Source organism: Lampetra planeri, chromosome 1 (assembly GCF_965212315.1).
Source record: "Lampetra planeri chromosome 1, kcLamPlan1.2.h2, whole genome shotgun sequence".
Lineage (NCBI taxonomy): Eukaryota > Metazoa > Chordata > Hyperoartia > Petromyzontiformes > Petromyzontidae > Lampetra > Lampetra planeri.
In genome coordinates this window covers 10,138,820-10,162,422 of record NC_136107.1, presented here as the reverse complement: position 1 = coordinate 10,162,422, position 23,603 = coordinate 10,138,820, and the positions used below count along the sequence as shown (strand labels likewise).

The 23,603-nt window shown below is 41.7% G+C and overlaps 1 protein-coding gene across 1 annotated transcript; it reads left to right on the top strand.

Annotated features, from left to right (window-relative positions):
- The first annotated feature begins 809 nt into the window (after nt 1-809).
- NFX1 (nuclear transcription factor, X-box binding 1) lies at nt 810-21,964 on the top strand. Its single transcript, XM_078592851.1, has 24 exons — nt 810-1,009; nt 2,693-3,968; nt 4,198-4,359; nt 4,516-4,593; nt 4,699-4,804; nt 4,926-4,997; nt 5,205-5,344; nt 5,863-5,944; nt 6,156-6,373; nt 6,728-6,825; nt 7,428-7,458; nt 13,651-13,733; nt 14,399-14,510; nt 15,042-15,161; nt 15,284-15,363; nt 15,493-15,759; nt 16,231-16,304; nt 16,601-16,702; nt 17,419-17,460; nt 17,601-17,696; nt 19,250-19,316; nt 19,618-19,763; nt 20,242-20,337; nt 20,575-21,964. Exons 2-24 carry the CDS (start codon nt 2,696-2,698, stop codon nt 20,651-20,653), a joined length of 3,624 nt encoding a protein of 1,207 aa, XP_078448977.1. The 5' UTR covers nt 810-1,009; nt 2,693-2,695; the 3' UTR covers nt 20,654-21,964.
- Nucleotides 21,965-23,603: the final 1,639 nt, after the last annotated feature.

The window sequence follows — 23,603 nt, the reverse complement described above, 5'->3', positions numbered from 1 at the left end:
GAAACAAACCCAACACCCTACACGAGGGGTGGGGAACGTCCGGCCCGCGGGCCGTATAAGACCCGCGAAATCATTTGGTGTGGCCCTGCCAAGGCAACCGCAGGCGGGACTCGAAATTCAATAAATCTAGGAGCAAATCTGGAAAAGCAGTTTCGAGTAGCAACATCATCAATACCGGCTAACATCAAACACCTCACCAAAGAGAAGCAGTTCCAGCCATCACATTAAGGGCGAATTAATTAAATGTTTGACCAAATATAACAGGCACATTTTTCAGTTTTGTATGGCCCGCGAATGATGCTATAAATATCCAAATGATCCCTTGGCAGAAAAAATGTTGCCCAACCCCTGCCCTACACGATCGTCCAATTTCTAACCTGAACTATGACAATTGGTTTTTTACCCTTTTATCTGGCAACAAAACTGACACGTTTTTTTACGAGGAGTCATGTTTGCATAGACCACAATACCTGCAGTCATAATGCAAACAAAAAACATAACTCTGATAATACATGCACTGTCCTTGAAGTTGATTGGTCCACACCCGAGACAGCTTTCCTTAGAGCCTAGTCTCACATGGTGTTGGACCAGATGACGCCAAACGACTCCTCGTAAAAAAGGTGTCAGTTTTGTTGCCAGATAAAAGTGTAAAAAAACAATTATCATATTTTTCTACTAGCAAATGAGGTTCCAATGGTGCTGAACTATGACGTCAATCGCGTCGCACCGACACGTGGATGTCATTACGCCGGTAGTGATGTCATTACGTCGTTAAGCACCCGCACACGGAAGTGACGTCAACGCGTTACGCGGTGACGCCATCGCGCTCGCTGGTTCATCCGTCGGGAACACGAGGGGAAGTCCAGGCGAGAAGGGCCCCGCGCGGAGTTGCCTCACGGGGGGGGGGGGGCGGTGTGGACAGGAGACCCGGGGAGACCCACGGGAACCCAGCGGGCCGTGTAGACGCCCAGGGGGGTCGAGCCGGTGTCGCGTTCTGCCCGCGTTGGGGGTGAGTAGCGCGTCGCGGGGCGCATGCCCTGGGCTTGAGGGAGGCCGAGGCCTCTATCCTGATTGTCGGCCGTGGCCGCCGTCGCCGATCCGCCTCCACTCTCGCCCCCCGTGTCAACGCGGCGAGGCTCCTTCTCAGTATCGCGTGATAACATCGGGGAGTGGCTGGCTGGGGTCGTCTTTCTCGGGCGTTTTGGCAAGCAAATCGGAGTGGGGGGGGGATTTATTCTCGGTGTGAATGTGTCACGGTCGTGAGTGTAATTCTCCGTCCCCGTGAGAGTCAAGGGAGTTTCATCAAATGCCTTGAGTTTAGTTCGGACATTGCTCCCTTCGTGTCGAGCCTCGATCGGTTTCAAGTAGGACACTTTATATCCTCCCATGATAAAATAAGTGAGATTTTCACTTCGGTTTCCACGTAAATGCAGTGTGTAATAAGGAAATTGTTGACCGAGGTGCGTTGTGCAAGTGGCTTTTAGGACAAAGGGCGATTGCCCTTCAATTGTATCTTATTTGAACATGCTTGGGAGTATTTTATGCAACCGGCGACATGTTCGGTATGTTATATAGTATAGTACATTGTTGCACTAAAAGTTGAGATTACGTTACAGTTACATAAGGCACCTCAGGATAATAAATATTGCCTTTGTCATTTAAAGTCGTGTAAGTGAAGCGTTACACACTTGATGTTATTGTGAGAAGTGAAACGTTAAATATTTGAAGTTATTCTTTGGGTCTTTCGTTAAAGTCACGTATTATCTACGTGGCCTTACCGAAAGACCCAAAGAATATGAATTGCTGCAGTCACGAAAGCTTTAAGTCAAGATGTATACTTGATGATGTTTCATTCAACTGACCGGTGTAGGCTAGACTGCTTAACTCAGTCTTAATTTGGGAGCTTTCGTGACTGCAGGAATTATTCTTTGGTTCTTTTCGGTTAAGTCACGTCTAAAAATAAAATAATAAATAAAAATAAAACAACACATTACGACGTTTCGATTGCAACACAAGCAATCATCATCAGGCATAAAAGAAATAGCAACAAAAATCTAACTAGAAAACTATAGACCGACATACAAGCAGACAGACATCACAACGGCACACATAGAGAGGAGTATACAGGCACACGAAAATTAAATAACCTAGTAAAATATTGAAATGTGATGTAATACAACGCAGAGAGTCGGTTAACACACAATTAACGCATGGCCTGGTTGACTACGTGTTTCCTTATCTCAGCCCGATTGCCTGGCTCACAACCTGCCCTCACTTTATAAACAACAAAATCATGAAAGATAAACAACACATTTAAGAAACTTATATAGGTGGAAGTGGAAGGGATTTTGAATTGCATATGCTACGGGTGTATGTCGTAAGAACGTTGTCAGCACGACACGTCATATAAATGTAACTTAACGAACTTGTTCATCAACTATTAATATATGTTCACAGCTGATGTATTATCTGGGGCTGATGTCTAGATGTGTAACTGAATTGCTAGATATTATGGTAAATTATGCAAATTAATTGCTTACTGTGCTGTGAGCAAATACAGTTAACGCTATAGTTAAAATCGGCAAATGTTCTTCAAGTGTTCGTTTGCTTTATACGTTTAATACGTCGGCCCATTATGCAAGTGTAAACATTGTACATTTCTGAAGATTGATATTGAATACGTTTTCTTTAGGCAATGGGATCCTTAAATCCCGAAGCAGCAGCCTTCAATCCATCACATCCAACGCAATGGGGTATCCAGTACTCTGACAGCAGCAGAGCATGCCCCCCTCCTGCAGGAGCTCAGAAAAATTCCGACACAGCTCGTCAGAACAAATCTCGCACGTTTGATGGAGATTTGGACAACGCAAGAGTTGCTGAAAAGCACATTGGGAGTCAAATCAATAGTGCATCTGGTCATGTGGATCAACCTTTGCCAAGTGACAACGATGCTGATGTCAGACCCCACTTTGATGGTCCACGACGGCCCTTTCCTAGGCGAGAGCTGTACAGGGGCCGCACACAAGATTCCTATTCTAGAGGAGGCCACGCTGCCGATGGGTTTCCCAGAAGGGAGGCAAACCGTGATACAGACACCTTCGTTCAACAAGATAGTAAAAGCCGTTTGAACCCCACAGAAAATAAACAGGGTGCTCAAAATGCTCGCAGGAATAGAAAGCAATATGGTGATCCTTTGTCCGATGGGGGAAAAGCCCGTGGAAATTATGAAGTTGGTGGCATTACGGGCAGAACACAACACCAAAGTTTAAATTATAATTCTGGCCAAACGGCAGTAGTCGGTGCACAGAGCAGCACAGACCACAAGGGGGAAGTTGCAGGTGAAAGCTACAGTCGGGGTGCCTCATGTGAGAAGGCTGCAGGAGATACTGGTACAGGAAGTGGAACAAGGCCAAAATATCATGATAAGTATAGCGGCAGATCTAGAGTAAACAGGGGAATGTCAGGCCCCGAAGTAGGCAAGGTTTTTAATTTGGAACAGAAGGAGGAAAAACCTCAGTATTCCAAGAAAACCAAGTCAAAGATGTACGAGTCAGAGCAGAGAGTACATGAAACAGAAGGTAATACACATCAGCAAGGAAATTATTACAACAGATCTGAAAAGAAATATGAAAGGGACTTTAAAGGAGGTAAAGGCTCCTCTGAAGCAAATTGGAGAAGCAACAGAAAACCTGAAGATGAAAGTGAAAGCATCGCCCATGGTGTAAAGAGAGCTGATGAAGCAAAGAATAATTTAAAATTAGAAACTTCCATAAAACCTTTGGATAATGCCAACAAAGCTGAATCAATTGAAATTAATCAACCCTCTAGAGAGCATGGTAAAGATTTAGTGCATAAAAGAAGCAATTACCCTGTAGAGAGCATTCAGAAAAAATCTGATGTTGAGAAAAAATCTGGGAAATCCAAAAAACCAGGACCTGAAGTGTATAAGTCAAAAGAGACCCACACAGGTGTGTATGGATACATGTTCTTTTTTGTTATTATGCTTATATCAACATTTAAAATATATTTCAACGTTTTTATGATTATCAATTTATATTTTTTGTGAATATCTGTTTTTTCCAAAGCACGTTTCTATTATGGCATGTGATATTTTAAGACCACATACCCATTTCGGGATGTGAGGAGACCTTTTAAAATCTGTAGCATCAGTTTGTTATATACACCGTGTGCATGCAGGTTTGCTAATCGAGCAGCTGATGGCCAGCACATACGAGTGTATGGTGTGTTGTGAGAGGATACGCGGCCACTCAGCTGTTTGGAGTTGCCAGAACTGCTACCATCTCTTCCACTTACCCTGCGTCAATAAGTGGGCACGGTCACCCACTGCCAAAGTTGAAGGTACTTGGTCACCTTACAAACATGGTTCTTGCCACTCATGGAAAATGCTTCAATTGTAAACTCACATCTACACTTCGTGTACAATTTAATCCATGTAATTTGTTTACATGTCTTTTTAGTGAAATGTTTTGTTTGTTGTGGCCTGTACATGTGTAGATGGGAGCGATGGTTGGCGATGCCCAGCCTGTCAGAATGTTACCGACAAGGTTCCATCGAACTACCGCTGTTTCTGTGGTCAGTACACATGTATTTTTGTATATCAAAGTGTTATCTCTTTTACGTGCAAATTTTCTACAATAAAGGCTACTTCCATACAGTAAATAGTGGTGTTTTATTCAGGAAAGGTTCTCAACCCTGAATGGAATCGGACGGATATCCCTCACAGCTGCGGAGAGATGTGTGCGAAGCACAGGCAGGGCAGCGACTGCCTTCACCCTTGCAACATGTAGGTTGGCAGGCGTTGTTCCTACACAAACAATACTTTTTATGCAACCCTGGCGTGGTGTTATACTTGTCGAATGCCGAATAATTGACTTGAACATGTTGCTTGTTTCCATGTTCTATAGCCTTTGTCATCCTGGCCCATGTCCATCATGCCCTGCTTTCCTCACCAAAAAATGTGAATGTGGCCGAAACAGGTAAGCATTTCTGTTTTTTTTTAAGAAATGAATCCAAAATTAATATTATTATAAACATTCCTCACCTGAATGTACGACACCCATTTGCTATTGTATTTCTCTATTAGAACTGGATAGGTTTTTTGTTTGAAGACTTGTATTATCCGATTTGCATTGCAAGCTGTGTTACTGTTTGGTTTTAATTCTACTGTGTGCGTTTTCTGGCAGCCAGTCTGTGCGTTGTGGTCAGTCGACCGTAGTGCGATGTTCCGAAGTTTGTGACAACTTGCTGAACTGTGGGAAGCACACCTGTGCTCTGATCTGTCATCCAGGAAACTGTGAATCATGCCCCATTAAGCTGGTACAAGGTGCGTTCTATAATCTTAACTGAAACATAATTGGAAACTCAAATTCGATTTTTGTTGCTCAACTGCCACTTTTGTGACATATAATACATAATTAGGCATTCAACATTTTTAAAATCCACATTTTCGAAACAGTTTGACTTCTAACAATAATTACAGAAGATGTAATTATAACTTATATTACTCCTGTTTCACTAGTTGCTGGTCTAGATAATAATTGACTGCTAACTTAATATGATAACATATTCTTAAACTATTTAACTTGTGCAATTTTAGTGTTTTGAAGCCTACTTAAAATTATTTCCAATATATGTGAATTAAGGTGAAACAAAAGAAAATCTACATTGATGTATAAAGCCTGTGATAATATAAAGTTGGGTCTGAAAGCGTGCATATAGTATTATAAACAGGAATAGTTATTCATGTTTGTTGCCATTATATAATTTCTAATTACTGTTAGCCTGAAAAATATATTTCCATGCTGTATGCTGTATATGTATTTATTTCTCAACCTCTGGCAGTGTGTCACTGTGGAGCTACCAAAAGAGAAGTGCCCTGTGGGGGAGAACTTAAAGAGTTCTCTTGCGAGAAGCCGTGCAACCGGTCAGTCCTACACTCGTATACAAGTGGCAATTGTTATTTTCACATCAATGAAAAGGATTTTAGAGCACTGTCAATATGCATCATTGAATTCAAATACAGATACAACCGTTTGTTAAATATGGGCATTGACATCTCTCTTTTTTCTGCTTTTTTAGAACTCATTAGCGAATACAAAACTTTACTTTCTTTTCTCCACTTTGTCACTGAACAGTTCTCTGGCTTGCGGAAACCATTGCTGCCAGGAGTTGTGCCACCCAGGCATTTGCCGGCTCTGCCCCCTGCTGCCTGGGGAGGCCGGGAGCTGTCCCTGTGGACAGACATCATTGGAGAAGCTTCTCGACCTGGGCAGCCCAGAGCGCAAGAGCTGCACAGACCCCCTGCCCACTTGCACCAATGTGTGCGGGAAGCCCCTGCCCTGTGGCTCAGATGGTGAGAAGAACTAACTTTGCGCGTGTGCTTGTGCCCGTGGAGTGTTTTGTTCACCAACGGTTGAATGCCCGGTCACTTTTCCCTGCCACTTTAACATAAGGGCAAACTGTTTAACAGGATGAGTGCCCATTTGAGTCACTCATGTACTTTATCAAATACAAAACTGAGTAAATTGCATGATTTTCTAAAAATGCACACCTGTTAGTGTATAAAGGAGATATACTCCCTAGGAACCCTCATTTCGTGACGCCTCTGCTTGTTCACATACAATCCACCTGGCACTTTGTTGTCGTTCTTTGTGTATGGAATTGTAGTAACCTTTCATATGTGGTTGATGTTTGCTGTTGTTCACAGATCTGGTTCATACCTGCCCGGCTATATGCCACGAAGGGCCCTGTGCACCATGCACAGGTGTGTCGACCATTGTTTGTCGATGTGGATGCAAAACTAAGGTGGGCACCTGTTGTTTGTCAAAACATTTGTTTACACCTCTTTATGAGGCCATTCCTTTTTTTATTGTTCATAGAGAAATTATGAGAATCTTGTTCACGGTTCACATGCTCCAACATGTGATGATGAGTTGTCATTTTGTTTTATTAACAAAAAGGTTTAATCAGTTTCCACGAATGCAAGTTCACAACATTAGCCCGGTTCAGAACTAACTTTTATTTTAAAGTTACATTTAGGACTGCAAGATTGTTTTCATTTTTTTCATTCGCTTGAAAATGCATTTCATGCTGCCGTTATTACGTTGAGGAGTTCATGAGAATGATTGTAATGTGTTGCATATAACCGAAAGCAGGGAAGCAACTCTGCTGTATGGTGACTTGTTTCTTGTAGTTTAGCCAGCTTTGCACCGTATGTGTTGTTATTGTGCTAGATTAAACTCAACACATTATTTTTACAGTTATATTTCCAGTTATATGTGATCATTTAAAATGTCTAGTTTTTTACAGGAAAAGCAACAATAAATTCACTAAAATATTGTGTTCTATTTGCATAAATAGAGGGCAAATTGTTGTCTACGTGAGGTTAAACTATTTTATACTTGTAGGAGGTCCCCTGTGTGGAGGTTCAAGAAAGTGGTAAGTGAAAGCTCATTTGATAATCTTATTGCAAATTAACATTTGATATTTAAACACGAAAAAAACTTTACATTATTTCTAACTTGATAATATTGTATGCTTATTTTCAATTACTTTACATACTTAAGACTACAAAGGTCTACATCAAGTCCAGGTCACTCTTTTTCCATGTTAAATGCAATTGCGAATGGTGATATAATGTATTCTTTTACTTCTGGCATGCTATTCAATTGAGGTTGTTGTATCAACCCTAGAGTATATTGTGTTAATTTTCCTCCTGCCTGGTGGCTAAATTAATAAGATAAGTTTTTTCCAATGCAAAAGTAAAAATTGCATGGCGGGTGTATACCTATTTGATTGATGGTCTAAACAGTCCTAAAATATTTTTTTGCATGATGTAATTTATTACACATTTAAATTACGCATGATGTCTTGCGCATTAAACTACTGTTCATCAGTATTACATTTGATTACCTTTTTATAATTATTATACTCACAGCATCGCTTTGGGCTTTGAGTTAAAATATTTTAATGTTAGTTTTTAGATGGGCTTTTAATATGGATCAAATACTTCATACAAAGGACAATGGGTAATATTTGTTCTCTTAATACAAGACGGCCATCTATAATTTGCTTTACTGTGGGTGTGCTGATGTTTGTAAATGCAAATGTTTGCTCGTTAAGCTTAAAAATACAAACACACTTGTATCATGGTCTAAAATAAATATGCAAAGGATACTAGTGTAAACGCATTGCACATTTAAAAATGTATACGTTGTAAGTTTTTAAACAAAATCATAAATCCCCTTTCCCAATTTAATTTGGCTTCACAGTTGAGCTGGTTGCTTAAATTACTGTACATGTATTAATCATCGAAGGCAATGCCACGGTCATCAGGGACAAAACCGTGTACAAACAAAATTGAGGACCTACTTAATGATGGTAGCTACACAAACATTTAAAGAGATCCCACCAACAGCCTCGTTACAAAAACGAACAGTATCATCACTGATTCAGCTTCATTAATTGAACAGACCAAATGGTTTTCCTTAAAACCTTCTGCTGCTAGACTACCCAGATTGTATGGCTTACCAAAAATCCATAAAGAAGGCACACCCCTTCGTCCCATCGTCTCCACCATTGGCCCACCCACCTACAAACTGGCCCGATATCTGTCTAAGACTTTGCAGCCATTCACTGGTAAGACCACCTCTTCTGTACTTATCTCGGCTCACCTGGTATCGTCAATTAAAGACATCTCACTGTCCCCAAGTGATTTGCTCGTTAGTTTCGATGTAGTTTCTCTGTTCACCAAAGTTCCTGTGCCCGATATCATTGCAATAATTGAAGATTTGGTCCAACAAGGACTGAATGCTGATGTACCAGCCCTGGTGAGACACTGCCTGACCAATACATACTTCACCTGGAATGGAACATTCTACAAATTGAAGGCACCCCAATGGGTTCTCCCTTATCTCCGGTTGTAGCCAATATTTTAATGGGAAAAATTTGCCTGATGCCATCCAGGCATCCACTCTACGCCCGTCCTTGTGGAAGAGGTACATGGATGACACGTTTGTCATCTGGCTATATGGCCGACCAGCTCTGAAACAATTCCTCAACCACATCAATTCCATACACTCATCCATCAAATTCACCATGGAGGTAGAAAAGGATGGCATGCTACCTTTCTTGGATGTAAGAGACCATAAGAGACCAGATGGCTCAATGAGCCATTCTGTCTACAGGAAAGTAACCCATTCTGACACCTACCTAAAACCTGATTCCCACCACCATCTATCCCAGAAGAATTCCCTCATCAAAACGCTGCATCATAGAGCTCAATGTATCTCTGACCATGAACACTTAACCAATGAACTTAAACAGTACACTAAGCTCTCAAGGCGAATGTATATTCTGACTACACAATCCGCAAAGTCATCACCCCAACCGTGAGGAAGGAGCCATCTGAGGATCCAATCAAAACCATCACCTGGCCATACATAGGGGTAGCCAAAAATATTTACAAGATCTAAGATGATGGTACTTTTCAAGCCGAATGGCTATCAACAAAGATTTGTTCATGAAGCCATCCATATATACAGACACTAGCAGTAGTACCCGGCGTTGCCCGGGTGAAAAAGATATTTCTTAATAACCTTACATATATACACAGATGAAATAAATAAATAAAGTTGAATAACACTAAATCGATCATTAAACCACTTTAAAGGTGACGGATAAAAAAACTGACATGCCTATTCCCATCGCGGGGCACGGGACGTGCCTCCCGGCAAATCCCTCGCAAGCGAGCGTACACAGACGGACAGACAATTTTTGAGTACGACGTTTTGCTGGTAATTGCATCCAGCATCAGCGAAACGTCGTACTCTGAAATGGTAATTGTTGTGGTTTCACGCTTCAACACACCGGTGGGCTAAAGCAGTGAACTATTAGTCTTTTATGAACGTGACACTTTTTTACTGATTGGCCGTGTCGGGTGGTGGAGGGTTACAACACATTAATAAAAAAGGCGATGTAAACCCAATAACGTTGTTTATGAATAATGGTCGCGAAAGCCTACGTGTTACAAATTGACTAACTTTACTTAATAACCAGGCTACAGTCTACATTATAGACTGCCAGTACACCCACCCAGCTTAATAACCAGGCTACAGTCTACATTATAGACTGGCAGTACGCTCACCCAGCTTAATGACTATTTGTAAAGTCAACATTTAAAGAATCGATTTTTGGCGCGTCGGGTTTAAAAGTAATTACACAGTTGTTTTTTCATCAGAAATGGTAATTGTTGTGGTTTTACGCTTGAACACACCGGTGGGCTAAAGCAGTGAACTATTAGTCTTTTATCAACGGGACACTTTTTTACTGATTGGCCGTGTCGGGTGGTGGAGGGTTAGAACACATTAATAAATAAGGCGATCTAAACCCAATAACGTTGTTTATGAATAATGGTCGCGAAAGCCTACGTGTTACAAATTGACTAACTTTACTTAATAACCAGGCTACAGTCTACATTATAGACTGGCAGTACACCCACCCAGCTTAATAACCAGGCTACAGTCTACATTATAGACTGGCAGTACGCTCACCCAGCTTAATAACCAGGCTACAGTCTACATTATAGACTGGCAGTACACTCACCCAATTTAATAAGCAGGCTACAGTCTACATTATAGACTGGCAGTACACTCACCCAGCTTAATGACTATTTGTACAGTCAACATTTAAAGAATCGATTCTTGGCGCGTCGGGTTCAAAAGTAATTAGACAGTTGTTTTTTCATTGGTATGTAATGTTTGAAAGTTTTCATAAGATTTTAAATGTATTTTCCCCCCGGGCAACGCTGGGTATATCGAGTTTATACCACAAAGTCGTCGCTTGACACGGGTGGGGTGTCGAGGCCTAGTACCGTGCAGAGCCTCCGGCCTCGCCTAAATTGCCCACCCGGCTGAGGCTGGGTACCGGGGCCGTTACCCCCCCCCCCCGCGCTACAATAATACTGTGTAATCGCTATAATTTTATTATCTAGCGACCCTATAATAGTAATTGCACACATTGTGGTGGGGGGGGAGTGAAGAGGACGTGAAATTTTGATGAATTTACCTCAGAGTCGCGTGGTGGGTGTCGAGGCCTAGTACCGTGCAGAGCCTCCGGCCTCGCCTAAATTGCCCACCCGACTGAGGCTGGGTACGGGTGCCGTTCCCCCCCCCCCCCCCCCCGCGCTACAATAATACTGTGTAATCGCTATAATTTTATTATCTGCCGACCCTATAATAGTAATTGCACACATTAGGGTGGGAGGGGAGTGAAGAGGACGTGAAACTTTAATGAATTTACCTCAGAGTCGCGTGTTAATGTGTGCGCATATTTTTAACGGGAATTAAAAATGGCGTCCACCCCGCAGCGAATGCGTCGCTACCCGTTGCCAGGGGCAACCGCCGTCCAATGAAACTGCGTATGGTCCGGCGACACACAGACACACACACAGACAGACAGACAGATTTGCGATTTTATATATAGATAGAGACACAATTTTAACCGAGAGGATGGTTATAAACTCAGCAATCATTGGAAAGATGTCATCAACCACTTTGGGTCATGACTTGATTTGTCTTTTCTTGTTAACCTCCACCGTCAGCAGTGTGGGTGTGTGGAGCGAGGTGCAATGATTGCCTGGCGGCCCTTTGATTGGTGTAGTTGCTTGTCTTCTCCTACATTAACATTAGCTGCCCCGCCCATGCTGCCGACACACTTGGGCTACGCCCATCTCTAAACCTTTATAACCAGTTTGCCTTTAGAGGCTAACCCCCCTTTTCCTGATGACAACCGCTTGTGTTGCGATCGAAACGTCATGGTTTTATTTATTTTTATTACTGAAAGAACCAATAATAAGTCTACATTATAGATTGCCAGTACACTCAGGTTAAGAACCAGGCTACAGTCTACAATTATAGACTGCCAGTACGCTCACACTGATTAAGAACCAGGCTACAGTCTACATCAGTGGTTTTATATTTTTTGTTATATTTTTTCACTTTATTCTTTTATTATTTTTCTATCTACGTGACTTTACCAAAGGAACCAAACGATATTAATTCCTGCAGTCACGAAAGTTTAAGTAAAAATGTATAGGTTAATTATTATTTATTATTATAAATGTTAATATGAAATTTAAACCGAAAGACCCAACGAGTAATTTTAAACCAATGATAATTTAATTATCAGTTATCATTCACCAAAAAGACATAATATGTATCACAGAGCAGAAGGAGACATATATGGACATTGACATCTGTTAATGGAGATGAAGCACAATGTAAACTTACACTTTGTAGGAAATAGTGTATACACTTTGATGAGTAACCAAAAACATTTGCTTGCTGTAATAATATTCTTTGGCAATGTTCATTGTCTGAACGCATGCCTTCAACTCTGGTTTCCTGCCACAAGCACATATGGACAGACTGCTGCATAGAGGGCAGCCACCACATTCTTGAGCAGCATTGTAGCTTTTATTGAATGTCCCAGAAATGTGTAGGCAATATCCACGGAGTTGGTGATATCTAATCTCAAGAAGACGACATACAGGATGACGAGTGTGATGATAACTCTAGCAGAACGTACCTCATTTGTGATGGGTTTAATCAGATGAGACAGCCCTCTCTCACCTGTTTCCTGTGCCTGCATAATATGCACAGGATCGCTGCGTTCACCACAACCATCAAAACGATTGTGGAGACGTCCTTCAATAATATGAAGATTTTACCATGAACAAGCCTAAAAGTCTTGTTTGGAAACTTGTAGTAGCAGGACCCTAAACTAGACTTGTTTTTATCCAAAGTTATATTTGTGAGTTGTGATGTAGAAAATTGAATGAAGAAGCTCAAGGCCACTGGGAAGGTAGCCAAGACAATGGCGTTAAACATGTGAACCAATAGCTTGCTTTTGTAGCGCATTTTTAACGAGCTGTGTAGCAGTGAAATAATCTGAGCCCGAATGTGAACCACACACTCAAGGACCGAGTTGAGGCTACAAAGAACAAGCACATTCGGACAAAGAGGCTGTGGTTTTTACTGATGTCGGCTACAAAATGTGCTTGTTCTTTGTAGCCTCAACTCAGTCCTTGAGTGTGTGCTTCACATTTGGGCTCAGATTATTTCACTGCTACATAGCTCGTTGGTTCCAAGTGCCCCGTGCCTTTTAAAAATGCACTACAAAAGCAAGCAATTGGTTCACATGTTTAACGCCATTGTCTTGGCTACCTTCCCAGTGGCCCTGAGCATCTTCATTAAATTTTTTACGTCACAACTCACAAATGTAACTTGGATACAAACAAGTATAGTTTAGGGTCCTGCTTCTACAAGTTTCCAAACAAGACTTTTAGGCTTATTCATGGTAAAATCTTCATATTCTTGAAGGACGTCTCCACAATCGTTTTGTTGGTTGTGGTGAACGCACAAGCAATCATCATCAGGTGATGATGATTGCTTGTGTTGCAGTCGAAACGTCGTGAGAATTTTATTGTTTTATATTTTTATGTTTTATTTTATTGTTTACCTTCTACGTGACTTTACCGAAAGAACCAAGAATATGAATCCCTGCAGTCATGAAAGCTTTAAATCAAAATTTATTAAGAAGCTGCATGTGACTTGATGACTTGTTTTGCAGAAGGGCTGAGCTTCATTTGCGACAGGCGGTGCAACAAGAAGAGAAAGTGTGGCCGACACAAGTGCAACCAAGTGTGCTGCATGGTAAGCAATCCCTTCAGCTCAGACGTCGGTGACACCCAGAGGCTCGGTGCAATCACTGTGATGCATAAAATCTGAAGTCTGTTGAAAGGCTCCGTTGGTGTGTATGTATTTGTCAAGTGAAATTCAACGTTTAAGTAAATAATATGAAAGAAATTGCATCAGGAAATGGTTATAAATATATGTTATTCTTCAATTAGACAGATAAATTTAAGCTTGAAGATCCTGATGAGCTATAAAGCACTTTATCACAGGTGTCCAGCCAAAGTTGGATCGGCAATGGCGGAAAATTACAGAGGAACTCTTATAGGTAGATAAATTAAGCAATCGTACATAAACTCAAACTAAAACAATATTGCATGGAAAAACATAACAGTAATAGTTAAAAATGATACAAAGAAAGAATCCATGTACATTTCAATTGAAGTTCTACAGTTCTGAGAGCATAGTTACAAGTCACTTTTGCAAATGTCGCTGTAGTTGGTAATTGACTTTCAAGTAAGTATCAATGCAGGAATTTCACTTGTTTCATATCCTAAAACGTGAAGTTTATTCCCGGCCGAGTCTTCTGGTCTTGGACACCCATGGAGGCATGGGGCTGCAGTGATGTAATTTTAAGCAAGTCCGTCCCTCAAGCCCCTGTTCCCTTTGCCCCCCCCCATTCCCAGCAGGATCCCGAGCACGCGTGTCCTCTGATATGTGGTCGCACGCTGTCGTGCAAGCTGCACAAGTGCGAGGAGCCCTGCCATCGCAGCGACTGCCAGTCGTGCTGGCAGACAAGTGCGTGTCTCCATGCATCGTGCAGCAGTGAACATATAAGCAGTTTTCAGATTGGTTGTTGCAAGTCAGTGCCTCGATAGCGTAACATGTTATTCCATTGCCTCCTCTGCTTTAATGAGTGTTCTTATCACGTAAACTATAATGCAAAGTGGCCACCAACGAAGAGATCTTGATGCTCTTCAATACTGGTGGTCCTTGTGTGCTTTATCATTGTCAACCTCATTCTCATTGTGTTAGTAGTGTGTAATTTACAGTGCAGGTTTCTCTTACCTATGTTTTGCTTGGTTTACCACCCATGTCACTTGAAGTTTTTTTTCCTGCTCTTTTTTTATTAGGAATATAAAGTTGATGAAGCCAACAACTTTTTTATTCCACTACATTAAGTGTGTATGTAGAACTTATTTCGCACCGTACGTAGCCAACCATGCGAATCAGAGTTGCGGGCAAAGGATAACAAACTAAACACAAAGTGTAATGTGTTGAAAATTGCAACATTTTATCAGCAGAATATGTACTTATTGTGCTTTGCAGGCTTTGAGGAGCTGATGTGTTACTGCGGAGCTGAGGTGTTATTCCCCCCAGTGTCATGCGGTACAAAACCACCCGAGTGCAAGCAGCCTTGCTCCCGCCAGCATGATTGTGATCATCCAGGTGAGTCTACAGTTCTGCTCACTGAGGCACTGCTTGCTCTGAGTAAGATCTATTTACCCATTACAGGTGGTGGCAGTCTTTTAACTACAAGGAATTGTAGCTGTGATTTCTTTTTTTTTCAGTGTACCACACGTGCCACAGTGATGACAAGTGTCCTCCCTGCACATACCTGGTCGAGAGGTGGTGTCTTGGCAAGCATGAGGTTTGTTGCCATGTTTCTTGAGCCTCCCTTTAATGATCAATTTAAACTAATGGCAGCACTGTATTTTACCCAACCAAGTAACAAATGGAGTGATGCTTTTTTTGTTTTGTTTCCTGTTTGACACTGCAGCTACGTCGTAATATCCCATGCTACCTGCGGGAGATTTCATGTGGCTTGCCCTGCCAGAAGACTTTACCGTGCGGACAACACAAGTGTGCCAAGGCCTGCCACCGTGGAGAGTGTGTGCCCAGAGCCCTGGCAGAGCCGCATGGAGAGCCTTCTGCCGTGTTGGGGTGCGGTCAGCCCTGCACGATCCCTCGGTCAGGCTGTGCCCACCCTTGTGGCTCCGTATGCCACCCTGGGCTGCCGTGCCCCAGGACCTCGTGCAAAGCTGAGGTACGGTGTGCCCACTTGAATTTACTGGCGCAAATGCTGAAGTAATAGATTATAATGTCGAACTCATTACACACAAAGTGCTTGCCAAAATTGTACCACAATACCTTGCTGATTTCGTAAAGGAGCATAAACCATCACGCAAACTCGGTCATCCTTGCAGCGGCTTTTGGCTAGCCATTAAACAAAGACGGTCACTGCATCGCACGCTTTCAAATGCGCTTCTGCGGCCGTCTAATGCTCTTCCAATAGTAGGAAGCCACTGGAGCTATGCACTTTCAAATCGAAATTGATAACTAATTTCTTTATAACTACTTTTTGTGTTAAGTTTCTTGTCCTACCCCCGCACCACCGATTAGCACAGCTGGCTACGCATGGTGCGAAAGAAATTCAACATGATACGTACATGCATACAAGATGCCTGTGCAAGGTCGCTGCTGCAGCGAGCTGATGTGCGTGTCCGCCTTCCTGCAGGTGACACTGCTATGCAGCTGCAGTCACAGGAAGGAGAAGCTTCCCTGCTCACAGTCGTCCTCCTCCTACCAGCGGTGAGGCTCTCAACCCAGCTGGGGCTTGATATTTCTCTTTCAAATCGGTAACGCTCATCAAAAACAATCCCTAGTCAATCTGAACGAGCATTATTAGATCATATTTTTTGAGAACGCCCTTTTGAATTTTACATGTCTCATCATGTATTCTGTGATTTGATTGTAAGAACTGTTAAACAAATGAATGTGGAGTATGCTTCAAGGTGTTTTTATTCATTTTCATAAACCTGTTGATGAACCTTTTGTGACATGGTACGATGTGCAACTTGTGGTTGCGGGTGTTTCTACCTTCGCAGAATTGCTACAATAGCATTGGTGAGCAAGCTCTCAGACATGCAGATGGGAGAGTGCACGGAGCTCGCCAAATTGGTGACTGAGAAGGAGGCGCAGCAGTCCAGGTGCACACGCGGTGTTTTGTTGATCACACTTTTAAAGACTTAAAGAAAGAGTGCATCGCAGTAGAATCCCTACAACTCTCATCTCACTACCAGATGTGCACCTCAACAACAGGATATTATGTCACGTGGCCCTCCCTCACTTGATTTAATTGCAAGTGTCTGGAAATAGAAGGACTCCCATACTTAGTGCTACCCTCTCCCCCCTGCCTTACCCCCCTTCCTGCCTACCCTTCCCCTGCAAACCCCCACCAACTCCTTTCCTAATTCTAAACTTGGCCTCATAAAAGCTCACCAGCAGTACTTGGTCAAATAAGTTAAAGTTAACATTGCATGTGTGTATCTGCGTTTAAAGAAAAACAACCCAATTGTGATTCCTTCCATTAAATGAACACATTCTTCATGTTTTAGTTACATATATATTTTAAAGTGACAAGTGGTTTATAATTGTTAGTTTCAAGTTGTGCTGTATGCCACTGCATACCTAGAAAACAATGCCAAGTATTTGTGGAAGTTTGATGCAAAAATTCCAAGAGGCATCTTATTCAATTCACTGGTATGTCATGGTATGCAAGGTGTATAACAGTGTTGTAGTTACGCTTTCGAGATAAACAAAATCTCCTTTTAAATGTTTACCACAAGTATGGTGTTGTAAAATATCGTAACATTGTTTGTAACATATTTGTTTTCTTGCAGTGATTTTTTTTGTTTCTTGACAGACTGGAATGTACAGAAGAGTGTGCTGTGTTGGAGAGAAACAGGTGAAATACATTGTATTATTTGCGCATTATATCCTACACATAATAACCCATGGAAAAATAGTTGTGTAATCGTTTCGTTATGTGCATTGGTGGTTCATTTTCGAACATTTGTCATGGCTCTTCATTGTTCTGTTTTCCAGGCGGCTGGCAGAGGCCCTGAACATTGATCCATCCACCAACCCCTTCAACAAAGCAGTTGCCATGAAATACTCTGACTTCTTGAAGGAAGAGGCCAGGTACTATGTTTATTAATAGTACCAGTGTGCTTTCCTTCCCTGCAGGAGTAATAATAGCTCATTATATTCTTATGGAAATGTATAAAAGTATCTATACGTTCTATAAATCATGTAAGGCTGGCTGAACAAAGTGTACAAAGCATGAAAGGTTGCATTGAAATATTTACGTTTTAAATTACTTTGACACACGTGGACAAAACATTTCATAACGAGTTGGCCGACAGCCACATCTGCGGCCATTACATTTTTGCTCCCTGCTAGACATGTTATTTCATGCTTTCATTTCCTTAAATAATCAAGGAAGTTCATGGTTGATGCACTTCTCTATTTGAAGATTTGGGTTTATTTTTTCATACTTCCCTCTTGAGACCTCGTCCATCTATCTTGAGGCCCCACCCCTTCCTTTTGAGGTCCCGCCCCTCTATCTTGAGCCCTCGCCCCCTCCTCCAGACACGGACTTGATGTCCTGGTGCTCCGAGGATACTCACGTCTTGGGATGCCCTACATGCCAGTGTCTACCACATCCATGGATCACAAATCTAAAATAATAAAAACTCTTCAGTGTGCGACAGTGGTCATCCAGAAGATACTGTACAACATCATTGGAACCTCCTTTGCCAGTAACAAAATATGATAATTGTTTTTTTACCCTTTTATCTGGCAACAAAACTGACACCTTTTTTTTACAAGGAGTCATGTTTACATTGACCACAATACCTGTGGTTGGAATGCAAACAAAAAACACAACTCTGATAATGTTGCACTGTCCTTAAAAATGATTGGTCCACACCTGAGACAGCTTTTCTTAGAGCCTCGTCTCACATGGTGTTGGACCAGATGACGCCAAAAGGCGCTATTTGGCGTCTTAGAGCCTAGTCTCACACCATGTGAGACTAGGCTCTAAGAAAAGCGGTCTCAGGTGTGGACCAATCAATTTCAAGGACAGTGCATACATTATCAGAGTTGTGTTTTTTGTTTGCATTCCGACCGCAGGTATTGTGGTCAATGTAAGCATGACTCCTTGTAAAAAAAGGTGTCAGTTTTGTTGCCAGATAAAAGGGTTTAAAAACAATTCTCACTGTACAACATCTTACGATGCAATGCCTGAACCACAAATTTGAAGAAGACATCACAGTGATACACTCCGCTGCCCCTGATGCGGTTGTTTGGCATATCCACCTGAATGTTAAATTGTAGTTGTTGCTCTGCATTTCCATCAGCCATGCGAAATAATAATTTTGGACATGTTTTTAAAGACTGTGCCATTTTTTTTCTGTGAGTCTTGGCAACTGTGGGATAAAGAAAGTTGATTTGAGTGATGCAACGCGAGTGGGTAGTAATGGGGGCCTGGGGCAGGGGAGGAAAAGTAGTAGCGGTGGGGCGGCTTCATGATAAAACCAACATTTCTCTGAGAGCAGTGCAATAATAATGGCAGTTAGAAAATGAACTCACGTGACGGTTTAACCAAAGGTACGATGGACTGATAACAGTGACCCACATTCTCATATTTCCTTCTCATGTAGTGGCTGTAAGAGCGATGTTATGCATTACAGGAAAGATTTGAAGTTTGTGCGCGGAGTAGAAGACGAAATACGCAATCTGGTAGAAGCCACGAACAAGGTGGGTGGGAAGAACGGCTTCATTCGCTTTCATTTTCAACTGCAGACGTTAAAGAATAACTGTTATCTTTCTTTTCGTCAAATGAAGCTAGTGTATTATACATTTTAAAAACGACAAAACTGAATCCAATAAATTACTTTCACATGTTAAATCATTGTCAACACATAACATGATTTTTACGGGTATATATTTTAGAGTGCGACCTGAATAACCTTGTTATTGAGGCCCTGGAGGAAACGAACAGTCACCTGCCGGGCCCCCCTGGTGTTTTAAGTGCCTCTCGGTTGCTTTTGTGCTACAGGGCAAACACGCACGTCGCAGCCACTGCTTTCCGCCCATGAACCGTGACCACCGGCGCGTGATTCACGAGCTGGCCGAGAGCTACGCGCTTGAGAGTCTGAGCTACGACAATGAGCCCAAGCGCAACGTTGTCGTCACGGCCATCAGGTCTGCTGCCCTTGCTCTTTTACCATTCATTCCCTGTGCGATGGCTGGGCTTTTTTTCACTTGACAACAACACTCGAGGCTCCCCCCATGTTCTGTGCTCTCCACACCTCCGCTTTCCAGTTGTTTTGATCTCTTGTCGCGTCTGTTAAGTTTACATTGCCCGCATAAGATGCGGAGAAAAACTCATCCCAAGGATGGGGAAAATAGGACTATTTGGTCATTTTGAATATTTGGTCATTTATATGGAGCTTGCACACACAATTTCTGTCTGGTGTCAACTATCAGTTTACCTTCATCACTGTGATTTATCATAACTCGGTTAATCCTCATAACTGTCAGTTGGTGCTCATTTCAAATGCTTTCCACCTTTGGCAACCTGCCACATCTCTCATTGAGAGTCCCTTCCAACTCCTCACATTTTTCCTCGGATTTTTCCCTTAAAACATTTGATGCAATTGAAATTATTATTTTTTTGTAGGGGGAAGTCGTGCAACCCAAGCCCACCCCTGTGCGCCCTGATAGAGAGGGAGCTGGGACCCAAGCCTCCTCCCCCAATACCACACCACGCAAATCGGTGAGTGTACACAGAAAACTGTAACACGTTACTGGGTTTATGTATGTGTGTGTAATTTACTTCAAAATCTTTCTAGGTCCAGGCTTTTGCCTTATTGCATAATCACTTAATATGCGTGTGCATTGGTGTAATACTTTATTTGCTTGAATGTGGCCAAATGCTTTGCTAAGTAGAGCATTCGGCCTGAGTAATTTAAACTGCCGAGTCATAACTGGCCCTCTGGTTGTGTGCCCTAAGCCTTGACAAGCCAGCGTCGGATGTCCCAGCAGTGGCGAAAGATGAACCTACCATCGACTACTTCGACATGCAAGAATGAGTCGTGAAATCCCACCGTCTTCTCGGTTTTTGAAGCCGTCGTATATTTCTTTTGTGTACATCAATCTTGGACGTCATATTTGGTAGACCAAACTCTCCTTGATGAGTGCATACACAACGTAACTTTTTAAATTGACTAAAACGTTACATGCCACCACAATTTGTTCTCATTGGAAACACTTCAGATTTTAGACTGGTTTAAAGAATCAAAACTACAAATGGGAGTAAATGATCATTTAAAATAATTCTAATTAATGTTGCGTAAGCATACTTTTGAATTTCATTGATGGGTGGTTGTATGTAATGAGAATTTCAAAGTCAGCGTTTACATGCATACATTTGTTTGCATTTTCTTGACTGTATGATGCAAAAGCTTAAGGTGCATTGCTGGACGTGACCCCTTGGACATGATTGAGGTCGATTTAAAAGATGGTAAACGGTTAGGGTTGCTTATTTACACATTCCTCCCTGTAAGCACATCAATCATAAAAGTCGAAACCAATTCAGATTGTGCTGTTGAGGAAAGATGTTTGCAAATTCAACTTGCATTTTTGGAATTTAGAGTGCTGCCTTTTGGAATCTGTATTAAACGTAGGTATGCCTTTTGTTTTGTAGCATGCATAACCGTCACTGAATTATTTTGCAGAATTAACGAACGCTACTTAGTTGTGGATCTTCCCGATTAAAAAAGTCCTGAAGTTTAGAACCTGTAGCACAAAATTAACGAGGTTTGTCCTGTGGTAATCACAGTTGGCAAGGCTGACAGATTTGGCGGTCAGTTGTGCATGATAATTAAGTCATCTTATAGGCAACTGTAAACCTTTAGCATAATAGTTACACAATGTGGGCATTCAAATCAACTACTTAACATACTATGTTTTAAAATGCTTTTTTATTCAATTGAGAGGACTTGCAGTGCACGTATCATAATACATTTGCAGATATTACTTAGTTCCACCATAAACAAATAAAGTACAAATAATTATATGCATAACATGGCTGTACATTACATGTATGTTCAATTTAAAATGCTTGATGCCTCAGAAGGCATTGCGTATGAACCATTTTAATGTTGGGTTCCTGACAATTCAGATGAAATCGCTGTATAAAATGTGCATCGGACCGCTGCAAAACTAGATGTAAGATCGCTTGTCAAGCGCTAAGAAGTAAGGTCTCAAATGGCCTGAACTCTTTACAACCACAAACAAACCTTGACATTTTAATCATTCACGGAGGCATGTATAGTTGAAAACTGCATAAAAACTGCTTTTTTGCTGCACGTGATCAAGAAAATAAACAATTTTGCATTGTCCATTGCAATGTTTGTTCTTTTCAAAAACAGTCCTCTTCGTAATAACAATTGGATGTTTCAGGTGCTTTGTGTTTAAACACATTCCTATTTAAAGCTTTCGTGACTGCAGGGATTCATCTTCTTGGTTCTTTCGGTAAAGTCACGTAGAAGGGAAGTAATAAAATAATAAAAATAAAACATTAAAATCATTCTCATGACGTTTCGGCCACAACGCAAGCAGCCGTCCTCAGGTGAAGAATGAAACACCACCAAGCTTGGAGCGTATATTTAAGCTGGGTTGGAGGGGGGAGGTGGGAAGAAGAGCGCCTTGACAAAATAATTTGCATATCAAGAGGAATTTAGCATATGGAAAATGCGTAGGAGGTGGGTGCGGGGGTTTCAAATTAATATTATGCCAGTGCATTATGCAGGATTAGCATCAAAGGGAGGGGGAAGGGGGTAGCATTAACAAAGGAAAGGAATGTTAATAGTATGTAGCTGCAGTTACTAAACAACCACGTAGAAAACTAAAGTATAAACTACATAAACAACTAAAGTATAAACTACATAGCATCATCAGTATACTTACTATACTCTACAATAAGCTGAGTTACTAACAGTAAGTAATACATTACAATTCTACGTCGTAAAAATTATATAATATGCTTTCATCTAAACTTTATTCTCTTACATCACACGAGTCTACACCGTACTATATACTGCCATAGACAAACCCAACATTAAATTATATACTGTATTGCGAAAAACCACCTTATACATTTTAATATAACACTGTATTATTCTACCCACCCTAATGTGTATCACACTGCTATATGTTTACTATACAATTACGATACTATATATTACTTTGTACATTGTATTAAGCATATAAATGTTATACTATTTGTTATTATACACTGTACCATTGACCGTCGTGTCAATGGGTGAGTCGTGGGGGGAAACTTGCAGCGGAGCAAAGAATTCATTCCCTGTGGAGAATACAATGCCAGTGAGTGGAACGCGGTCTGAAAGTCACCGTAAACGTGAACACAATCAGTTAAGATCCGAAATGGTTTATTACGTCCTTCCAATGATTGTTAAGCCAGAATCCATCTTCTCAGTTGAAATTGTCTCTGTGTTTGTATATGTGGATCGCCTCATGAACGAATCTCTCATGATAGCCAGATGGCTTGCAGAGAACCTCTGTCTTGGAGAAGTCAATGTCATGTGAGCCCACTGAGTTGTAACAGTGATCTGCCATGGCTGAGGTGTTTGTCCTACCGTGTTTCAGGTCTGCCTGATGTTCACGGATGCGGTCCGAGACATGTCGTTTGGTTTCTCCAATGTAATTGCTACCGCAGAGGCAACTTAGTTTGTAGACGCCAGGGTACTGTATGTCTGGAACCACATCTTTTACAGATGGGACCAGATCACGGATTTTATGTACTGTGTTGAATAGGACCTGGATCTTGTGTTTAATCAGGATTTTGGAGATCTTTTTTGTGACCCCAGCAATGTAGGGTAAGGTGATGGTCTTGAAAGGCTCAACAGGATCCTTCTTGATGGTTGGAGTGATGGCTTTGCGGATTGTGTAGTCGGAGTAGCCATTAGCCTTAAGAGCTTGGCGTACGTGTTTGAGTTCACTGGCAATGTATTCCTG